Raw genomic sequence first — 15,157 nt, 5'->3', positions numbered from 1 at the left:
TACCCCATTTTTTCCTCATCTTCCTTAAATCATAAACTAAAACACTTTTCAGCCATAAATCGATCAATCCAGAGAGCATTTCCCAAGCAATGAATCATTTTTTATGTTTTATTAAAAAAAATTTTTTTTGAGATGTAGTTTTGCTCTCATTGCCCAGGCTGGAGTGCAATGGTGCAATCTCAGCTCACTGCAACCTCCACCTCCTGGGTTCAAGCAATTCTCCTGCCTCAGCCTCTCAAGTAGCTGGGATTACAGGCGCCCACCACCATGCCTGGCCAATTTTTGTAATTTTAGTAGAGATGGAGTTTCACCATTTTGACCAAGCTGGTCCCAAACTCCTGACATCAGATGATCCGCCCGCCTTGGTCTCCCAAAGTGCTGGGATTGCAGGTGTGAGCCACCGCACCTGGCCTCATTTAAAAAATTTTTAAGTTTGTAGAGATGAGGTCTCACTTTGCTGCCCAGGCTGGTCTCAAACTCCTGGGCTCAAGTGATTCTCTTGCCTCAGGCTCCCAAAGTGCTGACATTACAGCCGTGAGCCACCACGCCCTGCCCTCTTCCTCCCTTTATCCAAATTTCTGACCTGTGTCATTTTCCTTATCTCTGAAGAATTTATTTTAATACTTCTTACAAAGCAGATGGCTTGGCAACAAATTCCCTCAATTTTTGTTCCTGTGAGCAAGTTTTTCTTTATCCCTCACTTTTGAAGAATAATTTTGTAGAATACAGAATTCTAAGTTGGTGTTTTATTCCTGTCAATACTTTAAATATTTCATTCTACTCCACTTGCTTGCATGGTTTCTGAGAAGTTGAATGTCATTCTTGTCTTTGCTTTTCTATGGGTAGTGTTTCTTTTTTCCCCGACTTCAAGATTTTTCCTTAAGTTTGATTTCCTGCAGTTTAAATATGATATGCCTACGTGTAGTTTTGGGACAATTATCCTACTTATTCTCAGGCTTCCCAGATCTGTGGTTTGGTATCTGACATTAATTTGGAGACATTTGCAGTCATTATTGCTTCAAATATTTTTTCTCTTCCTTTCTCCTTCAGGTATTCAAATGCGTATGTAACGCCATTTGTAATTGTTCCAGAGTTCTCGGATGTTGTTCAGTTTTCTTTTCTTCTTCGCTTTTCCATTTTGGAAGTCTCTGTTGACAAATCCTCATGCTCAGCGATTCTTTCTTCAGCTGTGTCTCGTCTACTAATGAGCCATCAAAGACATTCTTCATTTGTGTTACAGTGGTTTTGATCTCCAGCGTTTTTTGATTTTTTCTTGCAATGTCCATCTCTCTGCTTATGTTACTCATCTGTTCCTGCATGTGGTCTACTTTTTCCATTAGAGTCCTTAGCATATTAATCCTGGTTGTTTCACATTTTGGCCTGAGAATTTCAACATTCTGCCCTATCTGAGTCTGCTTCTGATACATGCTCTGCCTCTTCAAACTGTGGTTTTGTTTTTGCTTTTGCCATTTAGTATGCCTTGTAATTTCTTGTTGAAAAGTGGACATGATGTAAAAGGAACTCTGATAATTAGGCCTTTAGTAATGTGGAGGTAAAGTGTGGGGAAGGGCATATTCTACAGCCCTTTAATTGGGTCTCCTGTTTTAGCAAGCCTCTGCTCCTGGGCTGTAAGCTTCACAGGTGCTTCTCATTATTTCCCTCCCACTCTAGGTGGGACAGGATGTCGAGAGGGGCTAGAGGGGCTAGAGCAAGTAGTTCCCCTCTCCATGTGGAAGGCTAGTGGGAGCTGAAGCTGGGAATTTCCCTTCCCCCAGGTCAGTTAGGCTCTGGTAAAATAAATTCTCCTGAGGGCAGGCTGTGTTAAGAACAGAACGTTCTGGTGCGTTTCAAAATGGTTGCTTCCTCCCATCCCTGCCAGAAGCACAAGGGGATTTTCTCTGATTTTCACTCTAAGAACCTAATAGGGCTCCTGGAGATAATACTCACAAAAGCGCGGGGGCCCTCCATGAATGGCACCCCTAGAGTTTTTAATTCTCAGAGCTTCCAGCAATTCATCAATAACAGTTCAGGTTTTCCGCCCCCAGCTGGTTCCTGGAGGTTTCTGCTCAGGTAAGTTGTGATTCTCTGTGTCTGTCTGTCTGTCTCTCCAACTTTGGGGACAGTGGTTTGTCCTGTGACCTCAGTTCTTTAATGGACTTAAGAAGAGTTGATTTTTCTGTTTGTTCAGCTTTTTACTATTAGGATGACTTCCAAGTTCCTTACAAGTCAGGGTGGAAAGCAGACTTCATTTCCTTTTTATAAAATGATAAAGATATTTTCTGATCCACTGTTGCATTTAGTGAAATGTCCACATTCTATTCACTAATTCTATTTCCCATTCTTAACTTTTTCTTGCTAAAGTTATTTTTTCCCAAACTACTTTTTAGTGGTTAACAGTTTAATTCCTCTATTTGCGAATTTTCTTCAACTCCACTTTTTCTTGGAGTGCTAACAACCAGATTACTTGTGTTTGCCAGTTGTGTCAACATTTAAACAAGGATGTACTGTTTACACTGTTGTTACCCATGTTCTGCCTGCAAATCCTGCTTTGTGAGTTGAATTGGCTGCAGCTGCATGTTTGGTTAATGGCGTCAGGAAACAGTTTACAGAGAATGTTGGCTTATAAGTGAAGGCCCAAAAATGTATATACAGATCTCATTTTCTCTAAACCTGTTAACAAAAATCTGTCTGCATTGAAACTCACCTGTATTTTGTGGCTCACTCATATTACCTAGAGTAATTGCTTTCAATCTTGGCTTCATATTAGAATCACTGGCTTTATTTCTTGTTTTTATTTTTTTTTTAATTAAAATTTTTTTTGGTAGAGATGGGTTCTTGCTATGTTGCCCAGGCTGGTCTCGAACTTCTGGGCTCAAGTCTTCCTCCTGCCTCAGCCTCCCAAAGTGCTGGGATTACAGGCATAAGCCACCGCACCTGGTCACTGCTGGCTCTATTTCTATGTAATTGGTCTGTGTGGGTCCTGGTATCAGAGTTCTAAAATTTCCTCCAAGTGATTTTACTATGCAATTAAAGTTACAATCCAAGAGCTAGCAAACTTTTTTTTTTTTTAATTTTTGTAGAGATGGTGGGGTGGGGGGGGGCCTTGCTATGTTCCCCAGGCTAGTCTTAAACTCCTGGCCTCAAGCAATCCTCCCTCCTCAGCCTCCCAAAGTGGTTACAGGCATGAGCCACTGTGTCCAGTCACCAGCAAACTTTTTCTCTGAAGGATCAGACAGTAAATGCTTTAGGCTTTGCGGGTCAAATAGTCTGTGTTGCAAATACTCAACTCTAACCTCATAGCATGAAAACAGCCACAGGCAAGTGAACATGGCTGCGTTTAATAAAACTTTATTTCTAGACACTGTGATTTGAATTTATGTAATTTTCATGTGTCATGAAATATTCTCCTTTTTATGTTTTTTCAACATTTAAAAATGCAAAAATCGTTCTGCAGGATATACAGAAACAGGTTGCAAGTGGGATTTGCTCTGCAGGCCAGATAGTCTGGCAACCCCTAGTTTATAGTTTATTTGCTTCACTGCTTCAGTTTGGTTCCATAAGATAAAATGTTTCTTTCCCTAAATCACTGATAACATTTTTAATGAGTCCTAGCATTGGTTACTTATTTTACATGTCTTATCAGAACATTTTAAAACATGGCAATGCATCTCCTTAGTTAGAAATTGTAGCAGCCGGGCGCGGGGGCTCATGCCTGTAGTTCTAGCACTTTGGGAGGCTGAGGCAGGCGGTTCACTTGAGGTCAGGAGTTCGAGACCAGCCTGGCCAACATGGTGAAACCCTGTCTCTACTAAAAATACAAAAATTAGCTGGGCGTGGTGACACGTTCCTGTAGTCCCAGCCACCTGGGAGGCTGAGGCAGGAGAATCGCTGGAACTTGGGAGGTGGAGGCTGCAGTGAGCCGAGATTGCACTACTGCACTCCAGCCCGGGTGACAGAGCGAGACTCCATCTCAAAAAAACAAAAAACAACAACAAAAAAGAGAAATTGTAGCAGTTGGGATGCTTTTGTCTTCAAGTAGCAAGCCTGGCTTAAATGGCTTAAACCAGTGGGAAAGGGCTGGGTATGGTGGCTCATGCCTGTAATACCAGCAGCACTTTGGGAGGCCGAGGTGAGCGGACCGCTTGAGCCAAGGCGTTCAAGACCATCCTCGGCAACGTGGCAAAACCCTATCTCTACAAAAAATACAAAAATTAGCCAGGTGTGGTGGCATATGCCTGTAGTCCCAGCTCCTCAGGGACCTGAGGCAGGAGGATGGCTTGAGCCGGGGAGGTTGAAGCTGCACTGAGCCAAGATTGTGCCACTGTACTCCAGCCTGGCAGGCAGAGCAAGGCCCTGTCTCAAAAAACAAAAACAAAAAAACGGTAGGAAAGGTATTCTATCATTAAAATGTAGACAGTTGCAGGGTCAGTTCAGCCGCTCTACAACATCATCACAGACAGATGCGCATCCAGCAGAGAGCAAGGGAATTTCTTTCCATGTGTTTATTTTTAAATAGTGAGGCAAACTTTTCTAGAATGAGTCCCTTCTCCCTTGTAGGTATCCCTTTAGGTCCCAAAGACCAAATCAGTCCCTGGTGAGTGAATTAAAAATCGCCTAATTAAATGTCATGATGCACCCCCAGGGTTTTAGAATGGCCCAGCCTGCCTTAAGCAGGTAGTCTCAGGATCCCAGAACCAAATTAGGGTTCTGTGAGCAAGGAGGAAGGAAGAATGGCAATTGGGAAACAATCAACTGGGTCTCTCACAGAACTAGATTCTTGGGATTAAAAAAAAATTGCGGGCCAGGCATGGTGGCTCATGCCTGTAATCCCAGCACTTTGGGAGGCTGAGGTGGGTGGTCAGGTCAGGAGTTTGAGACCAGCCTGGTCAACGTGGTGAAACCCCGTCTCTACTAAAAATACAAAAATTAGCTAGGCGTGATGGCACGTGCCTGTAATTCCAGCTATCTGGGAGGCTGAGGCAGGAGAATTACTTGAACCTGGGAGGCAGAAGTTGCTGTAAGCCCAGCTCACGCCACTGCACTCCAGCCTGGGTGACAGAGCGAGACTCTGTAACAACAACAACAAAAAATTCTGAAGAAGGCTGTGTGCTGAGCTTCTTGAATTTCCATTTGTTTATTTCCTATAAAGAACACTAGAGAATTGGTCAGTACCATTTCCCTAAAAGAAAACCTATTGATTTTCACCTAAATAGATTATATTTTGCTTTAGTCTTCAAAACCACAACTATTATTTCTATGAGGTTACATTTTTTAAAGTATTCTATTTTTGCCTACTCTGTTGTTTTAAACTTTACCACATTGCATATCTAGTATAAAAATGTTCATGCTAAAATGACTTTTTTTTGAGACAGGGTCTAGTTCTGTCACCCACACTGGAGTGCAATGACACGATCACAGCCCACTGCAGCTTCAACATCCTGGGCCCAAGCAATCCTCCCACCTCAGCCTCTCAACTAGGTGAGACCACAGGTATGCACCACCACACCTGGCGAATTTTTTTTTTCTTTTTGGAGAAATGGTGTCTCACTGCATTGTCCAGGCAGAAGATCCTCCCACCTCAGCCTCCCTAAATGCCAGAATTACAGGTGTGAGCCACCATGCCTGGCCCCAAAATGATTTTTTTAAGCCACCATTTTTTGTTCATTTTGAACCATCAAACAATGTCTAGTTTTGAATTTTGCATTGTGAAAATAATAAAAATTGTTTTCAAAAATATTCTAGCATTGAATAAGAGTTTAAGACTATACATGTCACTTCCTGCTTTCCCTTGTCACCTCCATGGGTATTTTGATGTACCTCCCAAGTGGTAATACCCACCTATGTCTCCTTATTTGAAAAATCACTGAGGAGGCCAGGCGTGGGGGCTCACAGCTGTAATTCTAGCACTTTGGGAGGCTGAGACGGGAGGACTGCTTGAGCCTAAGAGTTTAAGACTAGCCTGGGCAAGAAGGCAAGATCCTGTCTCTATAAAATAAAAATAAAAATTAGCTGGGCATGGTGGTGCACACCTATGGTCCCAGCCTCTCAGGGGGCTGAAGTGGGAGGATCACTTGAGCCCAGGAGGTCAAGGCAGCAGTTAGCCGTATTTGTGCCACTGCACTCCAGCCTGGGTGACAGAGCAAGACCCTGTCTCAAGAAAGAAAAAGAAAAATCACAGAGGGAGATCTTGTAACAATATCAATTCCACTCTCAACTGTGCTAATCCTTCTGAGAGCCCTGATCCTCCAGGAGCCCGGGCTGAAATTTGACCTTTGCAATTTTCTGGGGAGAACATCTGGCACAGTGGAAGATGCTTCTGCCCAGGACAGAGAGGCCAGGCTTCTGTTCTTGGCTCTGCCTCTTACGAGGTATGTTACGTTGGGCAAGTCACTTAACCTCTCTAAGCTCTAGCTTTGATATCTATAAAGCAAGAATTTGAACTATGTGGCTATAAGGTCCCTATTGGAACTAATGGTTTTTTCTTTACCGTGTAATCCAAAATATTGACCTTTCCTTTCCGATATTAACCTGATTTCTGCTGTCATTGTTGCTTGGTGAAGCCTACAAATTCAGTCACAGTGCTATACATGACTTATTACATGGTAGTGTTATATAATAAAAGTGATGTCTAATAAGATAATGTGTTATAGCAGAAGCTCTCTCTTTTGCCACAGCACTGTCAGATGACCCATAATATCCTAGTGTGAGACAATCCCATGTCACTAAGCCACATCCCTCCCCCATTCAAGGAAGCAAATCAGAAGACAAATAAGCAAGGTGACACTACAAAGAAGATAACTTTGGACAGCTTTATTATTATTTTTTAACTAAAATGTTTGCGAATATCTACACTTTCATTGCTAATATTGTAATATATTTCACCGTTATTTACAACACAACTATCCCCTGCAGTTCTAGAGATGTCTTTTACTCCTTCTAGAACTCTCTGTATCTTGGAGCATTCATACAGAAGTGAAACAAACCATGAAACCCTGAAAAACTGGTGAGGGAAGAAAAGTTCTATTTGGTGGCAAAAGTAGTTACCTTTGGCTGGTCCAGAGTTTTTTTTCTTGCCCTTCAGAGCCTGTTCCTGTGCTCATTAGTAATTGTTTTTTTTTTTTTTTCAACTCACATAGAACTTTCCTTTTTTTCTCAGGAGTGTTATACATTTTAGGAGAGTGCAGTCATCTTTAGAAGAACCTGGGAAACTTTCCCCTAAGGAATGTGAAGATAGGTTAACCAGATTGGCATTTGCCAAGCTTTGCCCTCAGCCTGAAGTGCCCCATTGTCAGAGGTTGGCCAATGAATAGCAGCTTCTTGGATCTAGGGGCCCTTCTCCCTCTTCTCATGGGTGCTGTATTAAAGGTGGAGAGCTGTGTTTTGTATGATTCCCAAGAGCAGTTTATTTTTGCTCTTCCAGTCCAGGTGAGCCCTTTTCATACTGAAGGACTGCATCCCTGGGCCTCCTCCCCAGGAGGATTTCTGGTGGCCTCTTCGTAGGAGGGCGGTAAACACTGGGAGGGGAAAGTGGCCTCCGGGGGCAGTGGGGAGTAGGGGAAGTCCTCACTGCTCCAGGCCAGGCCGGGCAGGAGGTCTGTCACCTCTCCTGCAGGTGGGTGATCTGGTAGGTCAATGCTGAACACCTGCCCCTGGGGCGGCGGGGACTTGCAGCGGCGGTACAGGAACAACAGCAGAAATGCCAGGAAGAGCAGGATGGTGGCCGGCAGAAGGATGCACAGGAAGGGCTCCACATCCTCCTGGGTGGAGCTCACCCCCTGGGTGCCCTGGAATTAGGGAAGGAAGCCTAGTTAGCAAATGTGGAAAGAAGGCCTCGCATTTCTTTTTTTTCTTTCTTTCTTTCTTTTTTTTTTTTTTTTTTTTTTTTGAGACACAGTCTTGCTCTGTCACCCAGGCTGGAGGCAATGGCGCAATCTTGGCTCACTGCAACCTCCGTCCCCAGAGTTCAAGCAATTCTCCTGCCTCAGCCTCCCGAGTAGCTGGCATTACAGGCATGCGCCACCATGCCCGGCTAATTTTTGTATTTTTAGTAGAGACAGGGTTTCATCATGTTGGCCAGACTGGTCTCAAACTCCTGACCTCAAGTGATCCGCCTCCCTTGGCCTCCCAAAGTGCTGGGATTACAGGCGTGAGCCACCGCACCCGGCCAAGGCCTCGCATTTCTAAGGCCCTGAAGTTCCCTCTCATCTTTCATTCTTTTTTCCATTATTACTCACTCTAAAAAATCACTATCATTTACTTATGCCAGTGAGCTTAAGCCTATATGAAATAATATTAATTTACACAATAAAGTGTGAATTCAGAATGTCAAAAAGTATATGTTGATGAGATCTTACAAAATTTCCACGAAGTAAAAATATTGAAATAAATTTTAGTTAGTAGGTCCGCTGTTCATTTTCTTGAAAGAAAATTCTTACTATTTATGTACTTATTTTATTTAGAATGAGACCAATTATGATTTATTGCCACTAACGGATCATGTGGGACTCACTTAAGTTCTTTAATTCTGGAACAAAATCTCATTATGTGTTCATAGCACATGTAAATATTACATGCATGTCAAATGTAAATAACTGAATTTGGATTTGATGGTGCTTATGATGAATGAGATTTTAAAAATTCCTTAAATTTGTTTTTGTAAAACTTGTAGGATAAATATGAAAACATTTTACCTTTTTACAGACAAAGAATTACAGATAAATTCTTGGGCAACCTAAAAGGTATCGATTTTATAATATTAGCTCACAGAAATGATAATGGCTCCTGATGGCATAAATAATGCAATAGGCATGAAATGATGCTTAAACAGCAAAGTAGAAAAGCAACGTTAAAAAAAAATACTGTTCCTAATTGCACAGAGACTGCCTTTAATAAGGCTACTAAGAAATAATGAAGTATTAAAAAGTTTCTCTCTTTTATAAAGCATATAGTAACAAGTGTAAATGTTAGTATCTACTATAGAGGAAAATAAAATATTTTAAAGCCTTGTAATTATGTTTAAAATAAGCAAACAGAATATTAAGCTCCTTGCTTATTTAAAAGAAAACCTAGGCCAGGCTCAGTGGCTCATGCCTGTAATCCCAGGACTTCGGGAGGCTGAGGTGGGAGGATCACTTGAGGTCAGGAGTTTGAAACCAGCCTGGCCAACATGGTAAAACCCCGTCTCTACTAAAAGTACAAAAAAAATTAGCAGGGCGTGGTGGTGGGCACCTGTAATCCTAGCTACTGGGGAGGCTGAGGCAAGAGAATCATTTGAACTCAGGAGGCAGAGCTTGCAGTGAGCCGAGATTGTGCCACTTCACTCCAGCCTGGACAACAAAGTGAGACTCCGTCTCAAAAAAAACACACACACACACAAAAAACCCTCATAAACTATGAGAGATGAGGTTCACTCCTTGATTTTGGTGGAAAGGACACATGTTTTGCAGGTCATGACCTCTTAGGAGACTGGTTTATCTAGCCTGCATTTTATTTATTTATTTATTTATTTATTTAGAGACGGGGTCTCGCTCTGTCGCCCAGACTGGAGTGCAATGGTGCGATCTCGGCTCACTGCAAGCTCTGCTTCCCAGGTTCACGCCATTCTCCTGCCTCAGCCTCCCAAGTAGCTGGGACTACAGGCACCCGCCACCACGCCCGGCTAATTTTTTGTATTTTTAGTACAGACGGGGTTTCACCGTGTTAGCCAGGATGGTCTCGATCTCCTGACCTCATGATCCGCCCACCTCGGCCTCCCAAAGTGCTGGGATTACAGGCATGAGCCACTGCGCCCGGCCCTAGCCAGTGTTTTATAATGCTAGATGTTTGTATAATCTTTTGTTATTCCCTAAAGACTTTATAACTATGTGTGTGGTTTTGACTTGAAATTAGATGGTTTATTTAATATTTATATTTCCAGATATTTTGTCCTTGGTAGGATATGAATTAAGATATTTTAGCTTAAAGAACATAAAAATAGTGTTCTTGAGAAGCAGAGCATCATCTTTGGGGGTTGACAGCTCTGTGTTTGAATTCCTATAATGTTCTAACACCTGTGTGACTATGGACTGTTCACTTGCCTTCTCTGGGCCTAGGCTTTCTCTTCTATAAAATGGAATTAATAACATCCGTTTTCAAGGGTTAGCATGAGAAGTAAATGAATTAAAGTGCATAAAGCACTTGGTGATAGTACTTATATATTTATATTTCAGTGACTCGAGCAGTCAAGTTTACTAAACCTAAAATACTAAAGATAGTCAGAGAAATCTAGAAATTTATTGGTGAGGCTAGAAAATAAAATCTGGCATAACTAAATTTATATTTTAATAAATACATATTTTCAGAAAAAGTCTCTTACGTTTTATGTATGTGATTGTTAAATTTCTAAACTATAAATTCCTTCTGTTTTCTTACATAAAATCTAATTTGATATCAGAATTATTAACTTAAAATCTGTTGTGACATAATAAGGACTTTGATTACAAAAACTGTAAGAGTAGATGAACCCATAAATTTGCTATAATTATTAAGAAATCAAGTTGGAGTAAGAACATTTTAACTATAATTTGCTTTTTCTTTCTAGATGAATCACCAAAAAATGTTTTAACATTTTTAATGATTAAATAATAGCTTAATAGCTTATACTAGCTTAATAATTCAATAATAGCTTTGGCTATTATCTCTTTTAATACTTAAACCCTGATAAGCATGGACCATTTCTCATAATCTATTTTTATTTCATTCTCTATCAATAATATGGATGATAACAGTTTCTGATCAGTTGTGGCCATAAATTTTAAATTCTCTATTGTATCATAGAAAGTCAGTATGCATAGAATATACAGATACTTAATGTTCTATTTAAAAGGTTTTATGTAATAGACGCTTTGTTTATAATTATGCTACTTAAGGTATTCTCAATACTAGTTGCAAAAATTTGGGAAAGGAGAAATACCACAGTCCCTGCTGTAATCAGTTATTCCATTGGCTGAGTTAAATTTGTCCACATAGCAAGTGGCATTAGAAGACTTTTATACAGCAAACTAGTACAATTTCTTGAGACAAAGGACTTTTCCAGTTAAGAGAGGCCCAGTGCTATCAGACAAATTCATTACAGTATCCTTAATTTGCTTATTTAATTATTTATATTACTTAGAATTGTTGGATGTTTTTTTTTAATGTGGAAAGGATGTCTTTTTTAGTCAAATATCCTAATTTGCTTACCCGCCTCAAAGTTATTTTTTAACTTTTAATGTTTTTCTGATGTTTATATTGGCTAAAGGCATTTGTTGTTCAGGGGATGTTTTAAAGAAATGTCCAATTAAAGGTGTAACTGCTAAAGGATATCTCAATATCCACATCAATATATATTTATGTATTTTTTTCTGTAAAATGTGGTTTTGGAGAACTTAAATACTAATCTCACCAGTTGGTTTTCCAGAAAGCAAGAAAATAGTTTGATTTCCTTCTTTCTTGTGTTGTCGGCGGTGTCACTCATTTCTCCTCTGATTATAAAATTAATTCTTAGGTTTTAGGTTTGTACAAATATTTGTCCTTAGTGCTGCTTCCTACGGAGACTGCACTGGTGATTCGCCAGACAAAGCAAAAGCGGCTGCTGCATTTCTTAGTGAGAGACAAAATCTCTTTAACCCCCTGCTGTCTTACCTGAAGTAAGATGCATGGTTTCTGCTAACACTTAAAAACAGTGGTTAATACACAGCCAGGACCAAAGAGAGGCTCTAATTTTTGTATATGTAGACATTGCTTATTGAGCAAAGAGCAAAGTTATAACACTGAGGCATTTCTGTTGTAACACCTCTGTTGACTGCTGCTTTCAGGTGTTCTTCAACATATTTCAGATATCAAGTGTTCCTAGGATATAGTTGTGCCAAGTTTTACTTGAATGTATCCTTGTCCAAAAAATGCAACTTTCAATTTATCCCCTTTAGACCATGCCAATCAGTGAATTCCTATTTTTGTTATAGCTGTAAGACAAAATGCTGCCACTACATTTTATGATCCTAAAACCATAGATATTATGGATTTTAAAACTGATGAAGATGCTTTGGGGAAGAAAAGACTTAAGTCATAAGTACAGACCTGCAGCTGGGTCTCCAGGAGAGGCAGGCTGGGCTCGCTGGTTAACCACTCATATGTCCCCCGGCCAGCATGTCCAAACTTCTTCCAGCTGCTGCCCAGCAGTCCCCGCATGTTTTCATCCAGCTGATGCCCTGGCCACCCTTCCACCTTGCTGTCCAGATTTCAACAATGCTGCTTGCTCTTGGCCTGGATCCAGTTTGGATGTGCTTGGCTGATGGCTGTTGGTAAACTCGTCCTCTGATGAATGGCAACAGGGGAAAGAAACCAACCAGAGAGACCTCTCAGGAGACTGTTTAGATTTGGTGCCTCTGGATTTGTGTCTGTGGCCTTTATCACTATAGGGGTTGGCATCAGATATCAGATATGGAATAGATTTCAGACAAGAGAGTTTTCTGCACCAGCATTACTACAGTGCAAAGAATGGCCTCAGTGAATAAAGAGCTGTTTATATTTAGGATGTAAATAAGACCCTTTCCCTTTGCTTACCACACCTCTCTCTAGAGACCTATCTGACCAAGGAAAACTACTCAAGCTGAATTTCCCACTAATTATTTCTGGATTCTGTTTTACAGAGAGAAGGGATATTTGGTAGAAAAGCAAAGACTCATTATTAATATTTTACTGAATTATTCAGATGAAAGATGCCTAGTGATAAAGTTGTACAGAAGACAGACCATAGCTTAGATTGTTTGGATGGAATGTTTGCCAATTTCAATTTTTTAAAAAATCGAATTACCAGTACCTAAATAGTCTTCCTTCTGATTATCTTGTGAACTTCATAATGTTATTGATATCAAGCTTAAAACAAGGAGTTTTCAATCTGAATGTTCACTGAGTTGATTTTGGGATACTTGATTCTACATATTATTTAAGATATGGTGGTTGAATTCTCTTTTAGTGGAATAAACTTCAGCTTCAAAGATTGCACAATTGTTATAGAGAATAGTCTGAGCAATTTAAAAAGAAAAAAAAACAAAGATCTATGCAAAATGTTATAACTCAATGTTACAATCACCCATATCCTTATCTAAGCATCATTTCTGTACAAGTGATTATCATGCTGAAATAATATTTCTTAACCAGGATTCTTTTTTTAATCTTGATTGAGATTCTTAATGACTGGCCTGTGGTGGTTCATGCATAGGTTTCAGGAGGTTGTAGACTCTCCAAACTTTGTAGATATGTGCAATTTTCTTGGGAGAAGCCGTAGTTTTCATTACTTTCTCAGATGAGATCCAGCACGTTCAGGGTGGTATGGCCATAGACTTCTTAACTTTTCAAAGACAGCTGCCCTCCCAAACAGAATTTAGTACTTTGTCAACTTTTTTATGGTGAAAGTTTTCATTAAGTGTCCCAGTACCTCAGTCAGTATCCTCGTGTGGAACTCTTTTCATTTCATTTCATCTTCTTCTTTCTTATTGTGGAGTAAGCTGATTTTGTGCTTTCCATTAAAATATTGCCTTGTTCCATTTATGTGTTCCTATTTTAAATAGATCCTGTATCCCACCCTTGACACATCAGAAACACCTGGCATCCAGCGCACCAGTTTGCTTTCTTGCATTTCAGTGGCTTTGTCAATACTGTGGCCTCAACATGAGCCATCCTTCTCCACCTTGTCTACTTATTTAAACACTGTACCTTCATTTCTTTAGAAGCAAATTGAGGTCTGCATTAAAAGCATTAAATACGTATCTGTAACATTGACTCTCTTCCAGTATTGAACAAATTAGAGAAAAATTCCTGCACTTATGAATACATTTTGGGGTCAAAAAAATAACAAATGCACAAATAAAAAAAAGTATCAGAAGAAGAGATATATTATGGGGAAAAAGCAGAAAATGGACAGTAAGCATAGAAGGGAGGAGGCCCTTTGAAAAGAGCACATCACTTAGAACCTCAGAGGTAAAGTGGTATTTGAGCAAAGACCTGAAGGCAGCAAGGGACCGAGCTATGAAGATATTGGATGAAAAAACATTGCAGACCCAGGGAACAGCCAGTGCAAAGGCCCTGAAGCAGGCACATGCATGGTTCCTTCACCAAATGGCTAGTAGGTCTGGGTGGGCTGGAGCAGTGAACTAGGAGAAAAAAAGTAGAGGATGAAATCAGAGAGGATCTGTTGGGGGTCAGAAGGTGACATTGAGTTCAGGGTTTATAGAGCATTGGGAGAATTTTGGCTTTTACTCTAGGCGAAATGGAGGAGCTATACAGAGTTTTGAGCAGAGGAGTGGTAAGATCTGACTTCTTTTTTTTTTTTTTTTTTGAGACAGAGTCTTGCTCTGTCATCCAGGCTGGAGTGCAGTGGCACAATCTCGGCTCACTGCAAGCTCCGCCTCCCAGGTTCACGCCATTCTCTTGCCTCAGCCTCTTGAGTAGCAGGGACTACAGGCACCTGCCACTATGCCTGGCTAATTTTTTTGTATTTTTAGTAGACATGGGGTTTCACCGTGTTAGCCAGGATGGTCTCGATCTCCTGACTTCGTGATCTGTCCACCTCAGCCTCCCAAAGTGCTGGGATTACAGGCATGAGCCACCACATCCGGCCCTGACTTCCATTTTAAAAGGATCACTCAGGCCTCTGTGTTGTAACTAGATAAAGGGATTAAGGGCAAATGCAGGGAGACTAGTTAGGGGCTCTTAATAATTCAGGAAAGGAATACTAGACCAGAGTAGGAGCAGTAAAAGTGATGGAGACAGGAGGCAGAGAAACTAGGCAGACAGGGGTAGGTCCCTCGTAAAGCCCCAGCTTCAAGCCCAAAAACCTGAAACCCGTGGCTCAAAGTGAGAACTTCTCTCCCTGTTTGCCTGCTCTCTCCTGATTGGTTCTTTCTGAAGAATGTCTTTTTACCAATCGAATGTTGCCTTTTCCAAAACTACCTGTGGTCTGCTCCCCCGATCCTGTGCCTATAAAGACCCGAGACTCAACTGGTAGAGAGGAGAAACAGCTGGACATTGAGAGGTCACTTGACTTCAGAGACAATGGCTGGATGTTAAGAGAGGCAACTTGACTTCAGGGGAGAGTGACCTGCCCTTCCCATTGCCTTTCCAGCTCCCCTCTTTACTA

At 40.9% G+C, this 15,157-nt stretch overlaps 1 protein-coding gene across 1 annotated transcript; it reads right to left on the bottom strand.

Moving 5' to 3' along the window:
• Positions 1–5,850: 5,850 nt before the first annotated feature.
• Positions 5,851–12,268, bottom strand: SMIM28 (small integral membrane protein 28). Its single transcript, XM_034963368.3, has 2 exons — positions 12,097–12,268; positions 5,851–7,784 (listed from the first exon to the last, which is right to left on the bottom strand). The coding sequence occupies exons 1-2, from the start codon at positions 12,205–12,207 to the stop codon at positions 7,437–7,439; spliced, it is 459 nt and encodes a 152-aa protein (XP_034819259.1). The 5' UTR covers positions 12,208–12,268; the 3' UTR covers positions 5,851–7,436.
• Between the last annotated feature and the right edge of the window lie 2,889 nt (positions 12,269–15,157).

The sequence above is a fragment of the Pan paniscus genome, chromosome 5 (genome assembly GCF_029289425.2).
Source record: "Pan paniscus chromosome 5, NHGRI_mPanPan1-v2.0_pri, whole genome shotgun sequence".
Classification (NCBI taxonomy): domain Eukaryota; kingdom Metazoa; phylum Chordata; class Mammalia; order Primates; family Hominidae; genus Pan; species Pan paniscus.
This window is presented reverse-complemented; position numbering and strand designations above follow the sequence as displayed.

Bases quoted from the DNA above. Each gene is read 5' to 3' on its own strand.
- SMIM28 (XM_034963368.3), bottom strand. From the start codon at position 12,207: ATGCGGGGACTGCTGGGCAGCAGCTGGAAGAAGTTTGGACATGCTGGC. The intron at 7,785-12,096 runs GTCTGTACTTAT...CCCTAATTCCAG, and splicing joins TCCTGGAGACCCAGCTGCAG to GGCACCCAGGGGGTGAGCTC.